At 36.6% G+C, this 18,208-nt stretch overlaps 1 protein-coding gene across 37 annotated transcripts in view; it reads left to right on the top strand.

Moving 5' to 3' along the window:
• Positions 1–18,208, top strand: part of CNOT2 (CCR4-NOT transcription complex subunit 2) — a 110,889-nt gene that overhangs the window by 53,797 nt on the left and 38,884 nt on the right. For 10 of the 37 annotated variants that reach the window (XM_070622071.1, XM_070622098.1, XM_070622106.1 and 7 more), the window contains one exon: positions 13,027–13,149. In XM_070622071.1, the coding sequence (XP_070478172.1) occupies positions 13,027–13,149 (123 nt within the window). Of the gene's footprint in view, positions 1–3,910; positions 4,139–7,061; positions 7,204–8,685; positions 8,789–10,820; positions 10,958–13,026; positions 13,150–18,208 lie in introns of those variants that run through there. The other 27 variants (XM_070622085.1, XM_070622084.1, XM_070622086.1 and 24 more) reach the window with 9 other exon arrangements.

The following is an 18,208-nucleotide window of genomic DNA, read 5'->3' on the forward strand; positions in this document are numbered from 1 at the left end:
TGTCAGTGTTCAGTCAAGGCTTGAGTACTTTTTGTTGTGTAAGACACTGTGGTGTGCAGTACACAGAAATGTTGGGCCTGTTCTCAGCGCTTAGGTCATTTGGAAAGAAAGATTAAACAGTCCAAGTCCGTAAATAAAGTCCAGTTCATGTGTGGAGTCATCATAGCCATGATTCTGTTTTACCCAAAGCAAAAAATTGGACTATTTCCCTTAAATTCCCTCCTTCAAGATTCCCTAGAATCTAATAGACCCTGAAATGCAGTAGCTGTTTATCTTCTCAGCTGAGATAATAATTTTACTAATTATTATTCTTTACTGCAAAAATCTGTGTTCTATAGCATAGAATAGTATATTATCTCTGTATTGTTTAATCTGGCTCAGTAAATTAAAGACATTATATTACATGTGCTAATGAAAATAGGAAGGTATTTCTCTAAGGAAACAGAAAAGTAAAGATATTTCTTATTTAGAACCAGAAATCCTAAGAGAGACTGCTTGGGGCATGTGAAATTTTAAACCTATTCTTTTCTACTGGGATAAAGGCAATGTAATAAACCTGAAAGACTGTGATTGGTAGAGTGAAGGACCCTGATTTTGAGACATTATTCTTCACTTTCTACCTTTATCACTTTGGACCAGTTGGGTAAAGTCTTTGAGACTGTTCATATTTAAGAGTGAGATCTTTAAAAGATGATTGGTTTGCTTGTAGAGCGTTTCACTTACCCACTGTAGTACAGAAGAAATGAAGAAAAATCGCCAGTAGAACATCACAGTATTAGGTGCCACAGGCAGTGTCCACGGTGAATGCTGTAATCAGTGGGCAGAAATTTAGGGACAAACAGGTATTTGCATGGTCTCAAAGTACTTCTTTCAAAACATTTATTCTTTAAAAAGAGAAAATAGTAATTTATAGTGGAGAAAACTGGCAGGTGCACCAGCTTAACCATGATCAAGGTTAATATCACCTATAGTAAGACATACTAACATCACATGCACCTCTGTGGTGATGTGGCTTTAAAAATGCATAACCTCAGTCATCTAGTCCTGAGAAAGCATCATACGTACCCAAATTGCAGGGCATTTTACAGTGTAGTTACGTCAGTATAACTGATGACATCGGTGTTGTGAGATACAAGGAAAGCCTGAGGTATAGGCCGAGGTTGGAGAAGACTAAGGACGCATAAAATTCAGTGTAATGTGGATCCTGGAATAGAAAAGGACATTCGTGGGAAACTGGTGAAACCCATGTAAAGTTGTTTAATTAATAGCTAATTTCTTAGTTTTGATACTTGTCCTATGGTTGTGTAAGATGTTACCACTAGGGGAAGGCAGAGTGTATGGGAACTCTACTATTTTTGCACCTTTTCTCTGAGTCTAAAGTTATTTCCAAGTAACAAATTTTTAGAAAATGGTAACAGCGTTGTTAACATGTAGTTGAGTTAGCTTTTTCATTGGGGAGAGCCTCATTTTGGTAGTGTTTGACATTCCTTTCTCTGGAGCAGTTCAGTTTTTCCACAGAAAATGTAGAGTTTCAGAGCAGGGTAGAGGGATGGTTCTTACATCTGACTTGTAGCATTCTGTAAGCAGGGTAAGGAAAGAAAGCTGAGGATCCCACAGTTCAGAATGTAGATCTTTGTCTCAATTTGCAAGCCCCTGCCTCACCCCCCACCTACCCTTTGGCTAAGATCCAAAATTTGGAGCCTGTCTGCTTGAGTTTTTCTGGAGAATAAACCTTTGGTATCTTTTTGAGATTACAGGGGCTGAGTCTTCTCCATGATCACTGTGACAGGGAGACGTCTTCAGTCTAACCCTTTATAGACTATTCTGAGGCCCAGTTTGAGGGAATAGTAGCATCTTTCAGAGGTTTTGTTATGATAGGTGAGGTAATGTATATAAAGTGCTGTGAGCGGCACTCACCGTTTGTTAGACACTCGGGACATAGCACTGCGTGTTTGTGCCAGGCCCACTGTGTTAGACTGTGCAGAAGTGTGCTGGTCGCCAGCTCCAAGAGTGTGTACTCCCGTGACTGCAGTGCAGCCTAGTGGCTCTAAGTGGTATAATTCTCCCAGTGGGATTTTGTGGTAGAAAAGAAACATTTATTGTCTTATATTGAACTGTAAGTCTGAAATAGTCTTGAAACAACTTTTTTAAAAAAAGGTACTCTAACTTGAGAAAAAATTTGGAAATGGAAAAAATATTTTTTAATCTCCAAATCCTTATGTCATACCACATAAGTATGACATTCTAACCGCTGAAAGTTTCTTATAGTCTATTAGGTATTTTGGAAGTGGTTGTCAGTTTCAATAGGAAAAGGCATTAAACAATTTTATTCATATGTGTTTGAGAAATGTAAAATTTAACATTAATTTTCTGCATAATTCCATTACTTTTTCAAATAATGGTCATGCTCATACAATTTTGCCATGGACTGTGAGCGCTGCTTTGGTCAGTTAGGGTCAAGTAACACCCAGGTAACAGCAGGCGTGGAGGAAGAAGAGGGCACTTTATGGTATGGGCCTGCTCTGTGCCAGGCACTGTTCCAGATTGTATGGAAACAGAATATTCTCGTGGAGCTGACATTGTAGAGCATAGGAAGACATTAAACGAAATAAATAAAATGCATTGTGTATAATACAATGATACCTGCTGTGAAGAAAAAATTAAAGTAGGAAAGGGTTTAGAGAATGCCAAGGGGCCGGAGAAAAGGGTAGTATGATTTGAAGTGGAGTGGACAGGGAAGTCCTCACTCAGACAACTCAGTACTTGAAGTGAGGTGAGGAAGGAGGCCATGGAGGTATCAAGGGAAGAGCGTTCCTGGAGGATCCAGCAAGTGCAAAGGCCTGGAGACAGGAGCAGGCCTCATGTGTTTGAGGAGCAGCAAGGGGGGTCAGTGTGGCTGGAGCACAGTGGGAGAGGGGAATGTCCGAGCTTAGAGGGATGAAGGGTAAGTGCCGTGAGGGCTCGAGGCCACGGTGACGGTGCAGGGAGCTGTTGGAAAGGTGTTTTCACCTCTGCTCCCTTTGGCTTGAGGTGTTCCTTTATTCTCAGAATCAAATGGGTAAAGTCAATGAGAGTGTAAATGTAATATTGAGCACACTACATAGTAGATGCTCACTGAATGTTTATTGACTTACTTTAGATCACAAGGCATTTAGAAGTAATTTAGACCTCCTGTGTTCCCTTGCTGAAGCAATGCTTTTCATTTTTATAACTGTTTCATGTAACATAATTCAGGATTTGGATACTTGTCTATATTTACTGTTTTAAAATATTTGCCACCTTCAGTAATATTTATGTTACTAAGTAGAAGTCATCTTTAAATAACTTAAATAAGCATCTATTTTTATTAGCCTTAGTATTCATAATAGTCAGAATCTAGTTTTCTTTGAATCAATAATTCACTATATTTTATATTTAAGACAAGGATTCACATTTTTATAAAAGTGAATAAATCACATTTAAATCCTATATTTAGATTGATTTCTTTAAAAATCTTTGTTTATCTCTTTATCATTTAGTTTGATTAAAGTTATTTTAATTGAGGAGTCTATTTGTTTTTATCAGAGTGAAACACTTTTAAGAAATTCATTTCCTCCCAAGGAATATACTTATACCAAAAGTTATCCCTGGTTTTTAAAAAGCTCACTGGTCCACTTTTAGGAATTTAAATACATCTTTTTAATATATTGTCTTAGATGTTTTCGTGGCCAGGTAAGCCCCATCCTTTCATTTTCCTGAAAAGTGTGCAAGTTTATAGAAGGCTCTGCCCTGCTCCCCTTTTTAATTAGAACTTTGAATCAGTCTAAGAGAAGATTCTGGGGTTGGGGAATAATGAAGATGTGAACAGGGAGTCATAATGTTGAAACTGGACGTTCAGATCTTTATAGCATGATTTCCTTATTTTTCAAAGAGCAGAAGAATCCCATCGTTTATCATGTTCTGGTTGGACTCCTTTCTTATCGTTTGCTGGAGTTTGAGCTTCCGAGCTATGGTGTCAACCCTGCTGTAGTATCTCAGGGGAGCTCCTAGTGTGGGGCTGGTGCCATGGCTCACCCTCCAACCTTTCCTTCTTCACTTCAGCCTCCAGCTCTGAGCTTTCCCATCCCCAGAGTAGCAAATGTTGAAAGAAGTTGCGCAGGTGAGTATGTGGTGGGAAAGGCTGGGGGAAAAATGGTACTGTCATCAGTGTTTTGAGGGTGGATGGGGGCCGTTTTACCAGTGAGTTGTGCTTTTAGTTTAAAAATATGTTGCATATAAATTATTTTTCTCATAAAACTGTCACATAAATTATTAAATAAGTCTAGTGTTCTAAGAAATAATTTTACTTCTTGTTAGATGTGAAACAGGGAAAACCTTAAAATGATTAAATCATTACTGTTGTAATGCAAAGGAAGGTTGTTAGATTTCCTTAAAACACCTTATTCTCCACAGTGCATAGCAAGACCAGAAAACTCATTTTCAGAAAAGAAGCTAAGAAAAAAAGTTGAGGAAGGCATAAATCCGTAGACAAAAATTTTGCCACGTGTAACTTGGTCTCAGAATGAGGCAAGTTTTAGTTTCTTTTCAGTGGCTTTAGACATGCTGTTCTTCTCTTTCTCAAGGTTTTAAGCAGGTAGCTATATTTTTAATCTCTGCAGGGATAGATACTTCAAACATCTTTTTCTTTGAAGTCTAGATGGGAAGACGAATATTTTTACTCATCTGCAGGTTCAAGGTTAACAAAAACAAGTATAGAAGCAGTGAAGGCACGATATCTGGTACAAAGTGCAGCAAATATATACAGAATGAATAAATTCACCAAATCTTGTGTATGTGTGTGTGTGTGTAAAATGCCAACACTCTTGGCATTTTCACCTTGTCTGCCTTGTACTGACAACCGTAGTCTAATGTTACAGATCTTTTTCCTTAATGCATGATTTTTAGAAATAATTTTGTAGCAGTGTAGTCCAGGTCTGCACTACTTTGTTTGCTAGTACTGTCTTTTTAAGCTTTTGCTTCTCAGAAAGCCTTCAACAGCTGTTTCTTTAGTTGTCCCAGATCCGTCCACTGTAGTTCTCAGTCACCTGGTTTCTAGATTCTTTGTGCATAACAAGAAATTCAAAATTATACCCAGGAAAAATTGACTTAATATGGCTTGTGATTACTAACATTTCTTCACAGAGGAAGTGTGTGAAACTTGGAGAGATTGGGACACCAAGTATTTGGCATTTTACATCTCAGAACAGATCCTCAAAATACGGACTCCTCAGCAGTGTATCTCTCTTCTTCCTGTCCTAAGTTCTAGAGCGTTTTTCTTTTACTGGGAGCCTTGTAGAAATACATATCCCCCAGCAAAGCAGACCATACATCCAGTTTCTTCTGGTTCCCTTTCTCCTTCCCTCTTTATTACACCGATCTCCTTCCCCCTGTAAGGATTGGTTTAGGGTATTCATCCTCATTTAAAAATTTCCTTTATGCTTAGAGGATTTGTTTTGTATCCTTCACTTAAAGGTTTTGTACTGTTACATGTCCTTCCACTTGTGTTTTATAAATTTATTCCTAATATTTAAAGATAAAGTACTGCTTGTTTTAATTTTAGCCCCTGTTGTGTGAGTTCTCAACTCTGACTTATTGCTCATAAGGTGTACCAATCATGGTTGGTATATTGTTGTATGCTTTTTTCTGTGGATCAGCACTTTTTGAATTATTAGAGTTTTGGTTTTAGGATGATGCAGTTACCTTTTAAGGCTTTTTTGTTAGTGGTTCAAGTTTGAATCTGTATAAGGCATATTGATAGAGGTGATTTTAAGATTTTGGAAAACCGCAAAGTCTGTTCTTTAAGTTGAAGCATGCTCGACATCTTCCCCCTAGAATAAAGGCAAACTGATAGGGGCATTTATAGATTCTTGTTAACACTCTTTGTAGATGTTTTGGCACGTATTACGGGATAGTATGCATGGTTTTTGGGAATATCATCTGAGTAAAACAGCTCCAGACAACAGATTTCGGCAAACAGCCTTTGGATTAGGAAGAGCGATGTGTTCTCTTCTCTTCATCTGCCTTCTCCATCTTTTTCTCAGATGTGGGCTGCCCTGGTATTTTGGATGGGATGTCTTATAAAATATTCCTGTAACCCGTGGAAAGTACTCTGTGCCAGAATATTTACCTTTTCTCCAAAATAATGACTGTGGATGTGTTCATATAGGCCCCCAGTTTTCTGCTGCATCAATTACCAAGCAGAGTCATGTTTCCTCTGCATCTACTTATTAACTGGCTTTTCAGTGTTCGTTAAGGCTTTTATTGCTCATTTATGAGTCCTTCTGCATTTGCTAAAACTATGAAATGATTTGCTTTTATTTATTTCCATGCTATCGATTCAAGTTGATGAATTTAGAAATTCTACCTTTACAATTTATCAGAACTTCTCACTTTTCTTAGATCCATCCTAAGCAGATTCATAAACCATTCATTTTACATTTTACTTTTATCATATTATAAACATCAAACCACAGTATTCTAGAACTAGTAGGTCTTCAAAGGTAATACATTTCTTACATGAGGAGAGAAAGATCATTTGTTCCTTTTCTAAAGATTTTCAGATACTAAATTCTTGGTTCTTTGAGAAGCTAGGGTGTTTTTTTTTTTTTTTTTGGTCTGATGTGTGTGCCCTTTTGTCCTTCATTTAAGCACATTTCTTTTTTTGGTATTTTTCAGGAATGAAACAAAATTAGGATTATTTATAACAGCTGTGAAGCAGGATTGGCGGCTCAGAATCCCGTTACTAAAAAATACTGCTAAAACAAAAATTCCTTGGGTAATAAATCTTTCTAGGTTGTAGTATATAATATTTGATATGGGAATATTCTAGTTCCATAGAATTTGGCTAGTCTCTCAGTGAAATTAGACCTGTCAGCTTAACCCTTCTAAAGGGCAATAATAAAAATATCAGATTTTTGTCTTCAGATATTGTGGCTTCTCATGATTGGCTTCAAACTTTGATTGGCTACATCTTGATAAAGACAGATAAATGTTAATGGCAGTTGGCAGTGATTTTTATTAATTAGTTTCTGTCTACTTTGTAGATAGCAGAGAACTTGTGTGTATATGTACGTCTACTGTTTGCTCACAGCAAATATGGAATTGGGAGGGGAAAAGTAAGCAAGAAGTCAAATTCTGTATTCAGCAATGAGAGTGAATTGGTATAATCTTCATTAGAGAAATGGGGTAAGAAAGAACACCCTCCCCCATGCCACCCCATATGACCTGTAGTTGGCCCTCTTTATCCTTTATAATACAAGATGAGTGCAAACTCTGTGGCTGGAAGTGAAAATCGTTGTCTATGAAGACGTGAAAAGTCTTTATACTTGCATGTTATGAAATGGTTGATTTTATGATGGGACACATACATCAGCATGTTAACAGTAAAAACTCCTGGCTACGTTATAGAGAGAATCCACAAGAAAAATGTTGCCATTAGGGGTTTGTTCTTGTTTTAACCCAGTTTCTAGATGTTTCCTACATATTTAATGCTACAATGTGCATTTCAGGAGCTTGGAATGAAATTTAGGGTTTTGATATATCATCCTAATTCCTTGAAGGATTAAATTATGTTCAGTATATTTAGAAAGTACTTAAAAATATTCATTTGGAATTTGGAAACAGTAATTACTTTTTAATTGGTGTAATAGTGTTCTTTCTTTTTTTTTAAAAAAAAGATTTTATTTATTTTTTATTGTTCCTTCTCCCCAAAGACCCCACATTACATAGTTGTATATATTTTAGTTGTGGGCCTTTCTAGTTGTGGCATGTGGGACGCCACCTCAGCATGGCTTGATGAGTGGTGCCGTGTCTGCGCCCAGGATCTGAACTGGTGAACCCTGGGCCGACAAAGTGGAGCGTGCGCACTTAACTGCTACACCACCAGGCCAACCCCCATCACCTGGATTTCTACACTCTTGCCCTCTTAGCCTGCTGTTGAAGTCCAGCCTCTTTTTCCTCACCACCTTTCACTTTCCTTCCAGACACCCTCCCTGTTGGCTATATTGAAAGTTTTGTTGTCTTTTGTGGCTTTCACTTCTGAGCTTGTGAGCATGCTTTCTCTTATGCCAAAGTTTGATTCCACCTCCCACACTTCTACTTTTTTTTGATCATGACTTTGTTCAAACAGGACTTCCTTTATAATAAAATCTTTCTGTTTCCTGCAAAGTTAGATATTCCCTAGTTTGTGTTCCCAAAGCACCTGTACAGATTTTCATGTGGTGATTGTCTTTATTTACAGGTGAGTCTCCTAGCTAGACTTTGAGCTTGTTCAGGACTTGGGGCTGTTACTTTTTCAGCTTTTGTCTTCATTAGCACAATTTTTGGCATAGTTCATATAGTTGATCCTCAGCATGTTCATTGAAATGTGAAGGGAGACCAGTCAGGAGGCTGAAAAAAAACTAGCCCCGAGCTTACACTAAGATGATGATAGGAAGAATGGCAAAACAGATGTGAAAGCCACTGTGGAGAAAGGTTAGAAGAGGATGGATGTGCAGAACAAAGCAGGAGGTAGTAACCCAGAACACCAGATTTAAATGCTACTAATTTAGTTTATTAAATTGGACTCCTCAGGTAGAAATGTCCAGCAGCACTTTAAAATACTCTACTAGAAACCTGAGTTGAGACTGGAGATAGATTTTGAAATCAGTCTACATTTGTTTGTATCAGGAAAAGGACCACTCTGCCACGGGATGTGTTTCTCTTCCCCGGGAATAGGATTCCATGCCTGGGCCAGCATTTGCCAGCATTATAGACAGTAAATGGTTTCAGAGTAAGTTGCTCTCCAGAGGCCTTGCTGAAGGAAATCTTTGTAGGATTAAATATTGTCCTGTCTTGGACAGGATCTGAGTCCGTTTTTCACTCTTTCCTATTTATCTTTATATATATGTCTATATATATAGAGAGATGTATGTTTGTGTATATATATATTCACACACACACACACACTTTCAAGTTTCACTTATAAAGAGTCCTAGTTCTGTTTCCCTGACCAATCAGGAAGCTCCGGGCCTTGCCTTTTGCTCCTCCTCTTTCCTAATTGCTATTCATCCCACCTAGATCAGGGCAACTTTTTCCCAGTCTTCTCTGAAGTTGTTGGTTAACGATTATCTCAAGTTTGGGGATTTGCAAGTTCTTTTTCTGTAGTAATTCTGATTTACTGCATTTGGCTTTGAAATATACTGTATTTAAATGTTATACCTTAGGAATTCATAGGTAGTCCAGATTAAATAATGACATGTACTGGAGAAATCCAGCTTCCATGCTGCCTCTCAGGTAATTCTCCTCTCTTTACTGCTTCATTTTTTTTTTTTTTCTTTTTTTAAAGATTGGCACCTGAGCCAACAACTCTTGCCAATCTTCTTTTCTTTTTTTCTGCTTTTTCTCCCCAAATTTCCCTAGTACATAGTTGCGTATTTAGTTTTGGGTCCTTCTAGTTGTGGCATGTGGGATGCTGCCTCAGCATGGCCTGATGAGTGGTGCCATGTCCGCATCCAGGATCTGAACCGGCGAAACCCTGGGCCGCCCAAGTGGAGTGCGGGAGCTTAACCACTCGGCCATGGGGCTGGGCCCACTGCTTCATTTTGAGGCTAGTTCTTTGCTTTTGGTGGAGAGTGGGGCTGGGGGAGGGCACGGGCTGATAGAAAGCTAACCTGTATGTATACTTTCTGATTAGTTCTTGAGGAATCAAAGCAAAGGTGAAGTGTCTTGATTAAATGCTTTAGATCTGTGTTCAGAAAAGGCTTAAAGCCATTGCTTTGGGTACATACATGTTATATTCTCTCTTGATAAAATCTCAGTTTTTACTTTTTGTTATAACATCTGGTATGAGAGTCGAGAGAGAAGGTCGTCAGTTAACAAAAGTAGATGTAGGCCCTTGATGTGTTCACTTGAAAAAAGCTGACAAATTGTACACACCAAAGATTCTCATAAAGTTTATATGTAATGTAAAACGAAGTATGATTTTATTTTTGTTAGTTTTTAAAATTGCCATTTACCAACTTGACTTTAATTTATATGGCATAACCAGTGATTTCAGCATATTTCAATATAGTCTTGACAGATCCTCTTTGAAAGTGATCAAAATTGATTTCTAGGTTCCTTTGATTCCTGCTTATTCTCTTCCAGGAGGTACTGTGAATACCTTACTCTTTCGTATCATCCATCCATCTGTCCATCCGTTAGTGTCACCTCTCCCTCCAAATTGATCTTTCGTCTGACCACTGTCACCCCTTCTCTCACCACCACTGTAGTGTGAGCCACCATCCTCTCTCACGAGCCCATTACGCTGCCTCCACTCTCGTCCCCTCTTTTTGCCTATTCCCTGCAAGGTAACAACAGTCATAGAAGAAAATATATCTGCCAAATTATGTCGCTCTTAAACTGCTTCCAAACCCTCTCTTGGCTTCCCAACTCACATAGAATAAAATGAAGTCCTTCAGGCCTATAAGGCACTGTGTGGTCTGCCTGCCCACCCCCCCCCCCCCTTCCCCAACCCCGTGTCTCTACCAAGTTCATGCCTTGAGCCTCACCCCTAAGGATCTTCTTGCTTCTTGGGTATGGAAGGCTCTTCCTGCAGGGCTTTGCCTGGTTGGTTCCCTGCCTTCTCTGCTTGATTGTTGTCTTCCTAGTTTCACCCTTCCTGGCTATTCTAAAATACTTTCTGACTCCATTCCGTCAGGGATAAAGGACAGGCCCTTTAAAATTAAATAAAACTGGCTTTTATGAAAACTTACTGTGTTGTCTTTTTTTTCATTTCCTTTCTGATTTTGCTGTGGATCAGAGAATTCTTTGTTTCGTTGCAGTACCCACCCCTGGACTGAGGCTTGTGTTTAGAGAGCAGAGTATTGCACTCTTACTGATCTTTTCTGCTGAAGTCACATGGGGATGAGTAGTATTTTCACTGATGTGTCATTTCTGCGTTGAAACGCACGAAACAAAGGTGAAATTATGCATATTTGTGTGTTCTCTCTCTCTCTCTCTCTCTCTGTGGCACATATACACACACACACACAGTCAGTCTGGGAAGATCTGGTATTGATGGAAGAGGAACATGTCTGTTTCCCTTTGAGGCATTTCCTGTGTTTACTTTTGCTTTCAAAACAGTGAAACCTCTTTGTACAATATTAGCATGAAGTTTTTTATTCTATACAGTTAATTTCAATTTGGGGATCCTAGGAGTCTATAATTAGTCTTGAGGATGTATGTTGTACAAAAATTGTCCAAAAAAGAGTTTACTTTGTATCCGTTTGAGTCAATTTATTTGTGTAAAATTTGTTGAGATACTCTGGTACTCCCCTGAAATTTTATTGAATTCTGTAAGTTTCATGCCATTTTCCCATATATATCCTTTCTTAGAGTTAGAACTCAGTGGTAATGGTCCTTTAAAGAGAATTAAATGTATCCTTAACTTTTGCTTGCAAAACAAACTTCAAATCTCATATGCAATGTCTTAGTTTGAAGACTATAAAGTGCTTTTTTCCACTGTTACCTTTCTGAAATAAAATGCACTAAAAAACACTTCTTTTTCTTGTTAGGAACCACGTAGGGGGTTGGTGGATAGACATGTGGGATCTTAGTTCCTGAAATTACTTTCAGAATTCTAGAGTAGCTTTCATGAGATTCCCAGGGAGTCCACCACCCAGAGAAGATTAAATATATTCTAAAATATTATTAGAACTTTTAAAAATGCTTTTCTGTATTTCACACCTAAAGAGATTACTAGCCCAAAAACTTATAGCAAAGCAGTGGTTAAGGTGTCTTCAGACTATTGTTCATATTTAACTGAATAGCTTTTTCTCAGTCCTCGACAGGAAGAATAATTAAATAATTGAGTTTTTTTCAAATTTAACAGAAAATTTGATATAAATCAATTATTAAATAGTGTGGGTGCTTTCAACAGACTTGCGTGTAAAATTTGGCCTTTAAAGTCTGCAGTATATCAGTTACCATGTCTACTGATAAAGCATAGTAACTTATAATAGTGTTTCATTTTGAAATGCAAAGTAAAAGAAATTATTCTTTTCATACTTAAAATTGAAGAAAATACCTTTTTTCATAATGAGTCTACAAGACATGTCAAGTTTGATGTTTTTCCCCATAATTTTTGTGAAGAGATGTAGTCACCGTGTAGTCAGGTCTTTACAAGTCTCTCCTTTTATGACGTTAAAATTTACTTTGAACTACAAAGTACTATTAGAGGGAAGACACATTGACCTTAAATAACCTCAATCAACTGATAGTTTTGGAAACTTTATCGAGACCACCTTAAGAAAAATAAATAAAAATTAGCACACATTTAGTAGTTGTTTTTCCTGGCGTGGGCTCAGAATTACTAGTGTTGGGTGTCGTAAATACTTAAAAAGCATAAGAGTAAATAAGCAGGTTACATAATGGAGATCATAAATTTACACCAGGATGATGAATGAAAGAATCCTACTGTTATATGAGTGGGTAGTTGTGGTTTGAGATAAGTTTCCAGTATGCTATTATACACTGACTCAAAAAATGCTATGTCTCAATAAATTTAGATTGTAAGTGAAGATGATAGGCTCTGGAAAACAGATAATTTAAAAAGTGGATGTAGTAATGACAGAGACACTAATGTTGAAGATGCATGTGAAGATTTTGAATAATTAATCCAAACTTAATTTTTAAAAAATCTTTGTATGGGAAAATTATATTTGGGGTTATTTTTCAAGAATAAGTGATATTTATTTCTTTTAAAGTAAGTGGAGTTATTGCATACATAAGGCTTTAAGTTTTTCCTCTTACTTGTAGGACCTGGAATTGTAAATATTTAATACTAGTATATTGTTGGTTTTTATTTTTACTAGTATATTGTTATAGTCAGATTTATGACTTTCTCACATGCCCATTAAATGCCTTTAGTTGATCTGTTTCTTCATCTTAACAATGTTCCCTTTTATTGTCTGTTTTCCTCATGGGAGTAAGATAAAGCTTGATGTTTTCCAGAGTATTGCTCTTAATAAAAGTAATATTTTTGTTTAGGTGACAAACAGCATGTTTGGTGCTTCAAGAAAGAAGTTTGTAGAGGGAGTCGACAGTGACTACCATGACGAAAACATGTACTACAGCCAGTCGTCTGTGTTTCCACATCGGTCAGAGAAAGACGTAAGTAGATGTAAATGTAAATGCTCTAGATGTAAGTTACACTGTAGTTACTCAACAGGTGTGTCTGACTCCTTCTGGTCCTGAAAAGCAGGGTCTGAACTGCGGAGTGTGATCTCTGGGGGAGGGGACGATGTTTTAGGCACAGTGCTAGGCCCTGGGGATACAAAGATGCTGAGCTTACGTTCTAGTGGGATGTAAAATGTCTATAATTCTAAAGTTGGGATGTGGTGTACTGCAGTAGGAAGTACGCAGAGACATGGGGTGAACATAGTATTACTTCCGGATCATCGATTGTTTTTTTTAATTTGTGAAGTTTTATTTTTATATTAAAACAAATACACATATGGAGTAGAAACCAGATTTGCACAGATTTAAAGATATAATAGCAGGCTTCAGTGAAACGTTACCTTTGCTGGGTAATCTTCTGGCTGTAATCCTAAAACCTCGGAAAGGGCATCTCTCCTGTTGAGCTATAGGGATGCTCCAATAGAAAAGTTTCTGAAGAACTACATTCAAAACGTGGAAGATGATATAGAGGTGTGAAGTCAGTGCTTTGGAAGACTGGTAGTTCAGTGATCCCACTTGGAATGAAAGGATTTAGGGCGCAGCCAAGTCATAGATAACAGATTGATAAAATAATTTTTAAAAAGTTCAATTGTTATTTTCAAATTCTAGTAAGCTACTTTAAATTATACACTATAGAGAGTACTCAAACAAGTTGCATTCTTGTCCTTTGTACCTGCCGAACTTTCTTCTCCTTTCAAACCTTTATAAACTTGGTATTCTTAATTTCCTTGTGGTATATAACAGTCTACTCTAGTTATTAACCTAATGAGATTCTTACTGATGCTTAAAACACTTACAAAATGCTAAGATATGTAACAGATGCTCTCAATTTTCATTAAAGTGATCATTAGTAAAGCACTTCTGTCTCTCTTAGAATTTCACAAATTAATTTAACCTAGGTTTAAATTAGGATTTTGGTAGTGGTGTTTTTTTCCCTTCCCTGTTTTGGTGTTATTCTCCTTTATTTTTATTTGAAAAATTGTGTCATTTTTATAACGAAGTATCAGTTGCATTATTAGCACTCTTTTCAAATTATGTGTCTGGTGGCTTTTTAAGTAATTAGTGAGCAGTTTAATAGCTCATAGAATAATGTCATCTGATTCATTTTCTGTCATCTTACTGCCCTTCTAGCTATTTATGTGATGTAAATTACAAGTGAATTATGTTTTACATAAGTTTCTATGTTTAAGTGTTGATCTTGTTAAAGAATTTGGGATGTCTTTCTGGTAGCATCACTGCAGAAACTATAAAACTAGTCCGTGTGTGTGATACCTGATTGTATAGTGCAAGTTCAGTTTGGTGGGAAAATGATAGTGAAATGCTACTTATTCATGAGAAGCATTCATTCTGATTGGGAAGATATGATGCTTTCCACACTGAATCTGAAGTAAAGTATTCAGAGAATGAATGACAGAGATGTCTGTCTCCTAGAGAGCAGGGTACTGTGTGTCAGCGTGCTTTAGCAGGAATCATTCCATGTACTCACGTCCTCACATGTGCTGGCTACCAGTTCACTTTAGTCGTTTGTCACAGAGCTAAGAGGACGGTTTGCATCACAAAGCTGTTTTTTCTTAAGTTAATTAAGAAGGTAATAAGACATAGGGATTAAGAATTTGGGCTCTAAAGCAGTACAGATGTCTGTTTGGATCTTGGCTTTGCCCGTTAGCAAGAACTTCTCCAAGTCTCAGTTTTCTTTTCTTAACAATGGGAATAATAATAGAGTAGCTACTTAGAAATTTCTGCTGTTCCCGATACTTTTTTTTAAATCACAAAATAGCACAGAAAATATGCTTGGTGGAGAAGAAAAATTATTCATTATGTTTCATGTCAGGAATAATTTACTACTCAAATTTTGATTTTATACTTTAATTATTTTCATTTTTAAAATAATATTATTTAAATCTCTGGGACATATTAACATATTTTCCACTAGAAAGTTTGTACCAATTTTTCTTCTCATCAGCACTCTTCCTGCCCTTGAGAATACCAACTAGTAGCTCTAAGCCTTTGCCAATAGACAAAAGCAGCTTATTGTTTTAACATACGCTAAAACATTGCTAAATTTACACACACACACACACACACACACACACACACACACACGGTGCTGTGTCTTTTCCATGTGATTATTGGCCATTTTTATTTCTTCCTTTGTGGATTACCTATTTTTATGCCATTTTCGATTTCTCTATTGAGACAAGTCTTGTTTAAAAGTTTTTCATATATTAAGATGAATAATCTCTTGTCATTTGTTGCAAATATTTCCCAGTTTTTTCCTTCAGTTTAGTTTATGGGGGTTTTTTAATATAAAAATATTTATTATTTTTATTGAATTTGACTCATCAGTCTTTTTTTTTATGGTTTCTGGTATTGCGATCTTCTTAGAAAGACTTCTCCCAGCTGCTTTCTTCTAGCACTTTTGTGCTTCGTTCTTCACGTATAACTGTGTCCGTAGACATGTATTTTGCTTGTGAATTTTATACTCCAAATTCTCCGCCAAATACTCCCCACCCCCCCCAAGATTATCCAGTTTCCCCAACACCATTTATAATTGAAATCACAGGTCATAAAACTTCCATAGTGGACCAGATAGTAAATATTTTTGGCTTTGTGGCCCAAGAAACTAAATCAAGGATATTATCTAGGTATTTATGTAAGCATTTGAGAGGTAAGCAGACATTCTTGGTTCATGCCCCCTGCAAAGACAAGCAGTGTGCTGAGTTTGGCCTTCGGGCAGTAACTTGCCCACCCCTGAGTTTAGAGCATCATTTATGGCTAATTGAAATCCTCCCTTAATATATACTAATGTCTGATGTATTCTTGGGCCTGTTTCTAAACTGTTTTATTCTGTTTATCATATTGATTCTATGGCGGAACTACAGCATAGTTGAACTGCCATAGCTTTATAGTCAATTTTCACATCTTAGTCAGGTAAGGTCTCTCACATCCTTCTTTAAAAATGTTTTTGACTATTGTACATGTATACCGGTATTTACCTTCTTTCAGAAGATTATGTCTCTCTTTTATTCCTGTTGTTCTTTATGTCTTTAGTAAGTAGGGTTTTATGATTGCCATTTTCATTACGTTTTTCTGATTGGTTTTTACTGATATATTGAATAGTTTGTGTGTATGTATTTATTTTATAACCAACTACCTTACAGGGCTTTTTTATTAGCTTTTTTATTATTTTTTATTAGCTTTTGTTGATTAGGAATGTGGGCTCTGGAAATCCTGCCATTTGAGTTTATATCACAGCCACGTGATTTACCAGCTCTTTACTGGTACATGACCCATGGGTGGTTATAAAGATTGGATGAATAAATGTATTCAAAATTTTTAGAAGACCAGATAGTAAATATTAAATAAATGTTGCTATTAATATGAGTAATAATATTATTATTCCATTTGATTCTCTTAGGTTTTTTTAGGTAGTTATGTTTATCATCTGCAAATAATGATTATTTTTGTCCTTTATAAAAGTTTTGAAGAGAAAAGTTTTAAACATACGAAATAAATGACTGGGATAATTTTGTAGTTTTTCTCTCTGGGAACAGTGAGAAAATAATTTTAAATTGTAATTTATGATAAAGGAAAATGGGCCAGTAGAGTGAATCTTGAAACCAACTATCAAAAAATAAGCCCCCACTTCAGCCAGTTCCCTGATTTACCTTGTCCACAGAAGGTGGAATGTGAGTGTTTCTTGGTCGTATGCGTGGTTGCAGAAGTGTTGGGGAACTGCTCTCTGTGGGATTGTGTGCTGATTAAATTGTGAGTGATTCTTTAGGGCTACTTCTTATTTTCCAAGTCCTTTGATTTCAAGAGATGCCTGCACATTTTCATGTCTTTCTGTAGAATGCTAAATTGGTTATTCTGAGGTATAAAATTAGTTTTATAAATATTACGGATATGCTACTTAAGTTTTTGACAAGGTTAAATAAATCATAGCAGATATGGACTTGACTTACTTTTTCTTGTACTTATTTTCTTTTTGGAGACCTTATAGAAAAGGAAAAGCATTTGTATAAGACATGCAGTAGACTACTCTTTGGGAGTAATAGTAACCTAAGCAACTTTTAGTATGTTTGTATTTTAATTACTAACATGTTTTCTAGTCCTATGAGTCTTTGTGCACTCATTTGATGATTCTTAAGCATAATCATTTTAGAAGTACAAACTTGTAGGAACCTATTTTCCCTTGTTTTAATATATTCTGTAGAAACATGAAATGTGACACCTATTCCTTACTTTTAAAAAATTCTTAAAAGTGGTAAGAGTAGGCTACTTCCCTGTTTTGACAACCAACCACCATTTTGAACTCATACCTAGCTTTTGTACTTGTGTTAGCCTACAGGAATTATGCAACTAGAATTGTCCTCAGGGCAATTAATTGTACTTTGCTAAGACCTAATATAAATCAGAGTACCTTCTATCATCACCGTTATTGCTGTCATCCTCATGATCAGTATTTAACTGACTCCAGCTCATTGAAGTCATTTCTGTCCCAGTATCATGCCGCTTTCTTTTTTCAGTTCTTGACTGGTTATCTCTCTCACTGCATCCAGGTATCTTCTAAAATATCTTAACCTGAGAAGCTTTTTCTTTGATCACTCTTCTCCTGAGTAGCCTTGTATGCACCCATCAGTACTACTCCCAGTATCTTTCTGAATTCTTTCTTGCATTTTAACAGTTGTAGCACCTGTCTCTACCTGAAAGTATGTATTTACTCTTGTTATCCTGTCTACTCCACTAGAATTTAAGTTTAACAAGGGCTAAGACTTTGCCTGTTTAGTTCACTGCTGTGTTCTTAGAGTCTATAACAATGTATAGGAGATAGTGGGCTCTCAGTGAGTCTTTGTTAAAGAAAGAGAGGGAATGGAGTTGATGTTTAAAAATAACAAAATTCACATTATTTGCAGATGATATTTTTCTTAAAAACTCAAAAATCACCTTTAAAACCTTATTATTTTATTCTACTGAGATATAATAGTTTGTA

The sequence above is a fragment of the Equus przewalskii genome, chromosome 5 (genome assembly GCF_037783145.1).
Source record: "Equus przewalskii isolate Varuska chromosome 5, EquPr2, whole genome shotgun sequence".
NCBI lineage: Eukaryota > Metazoa > Chordata > Mammalia > Perissodactyla > Equidae > Equus > Equus przewalskii.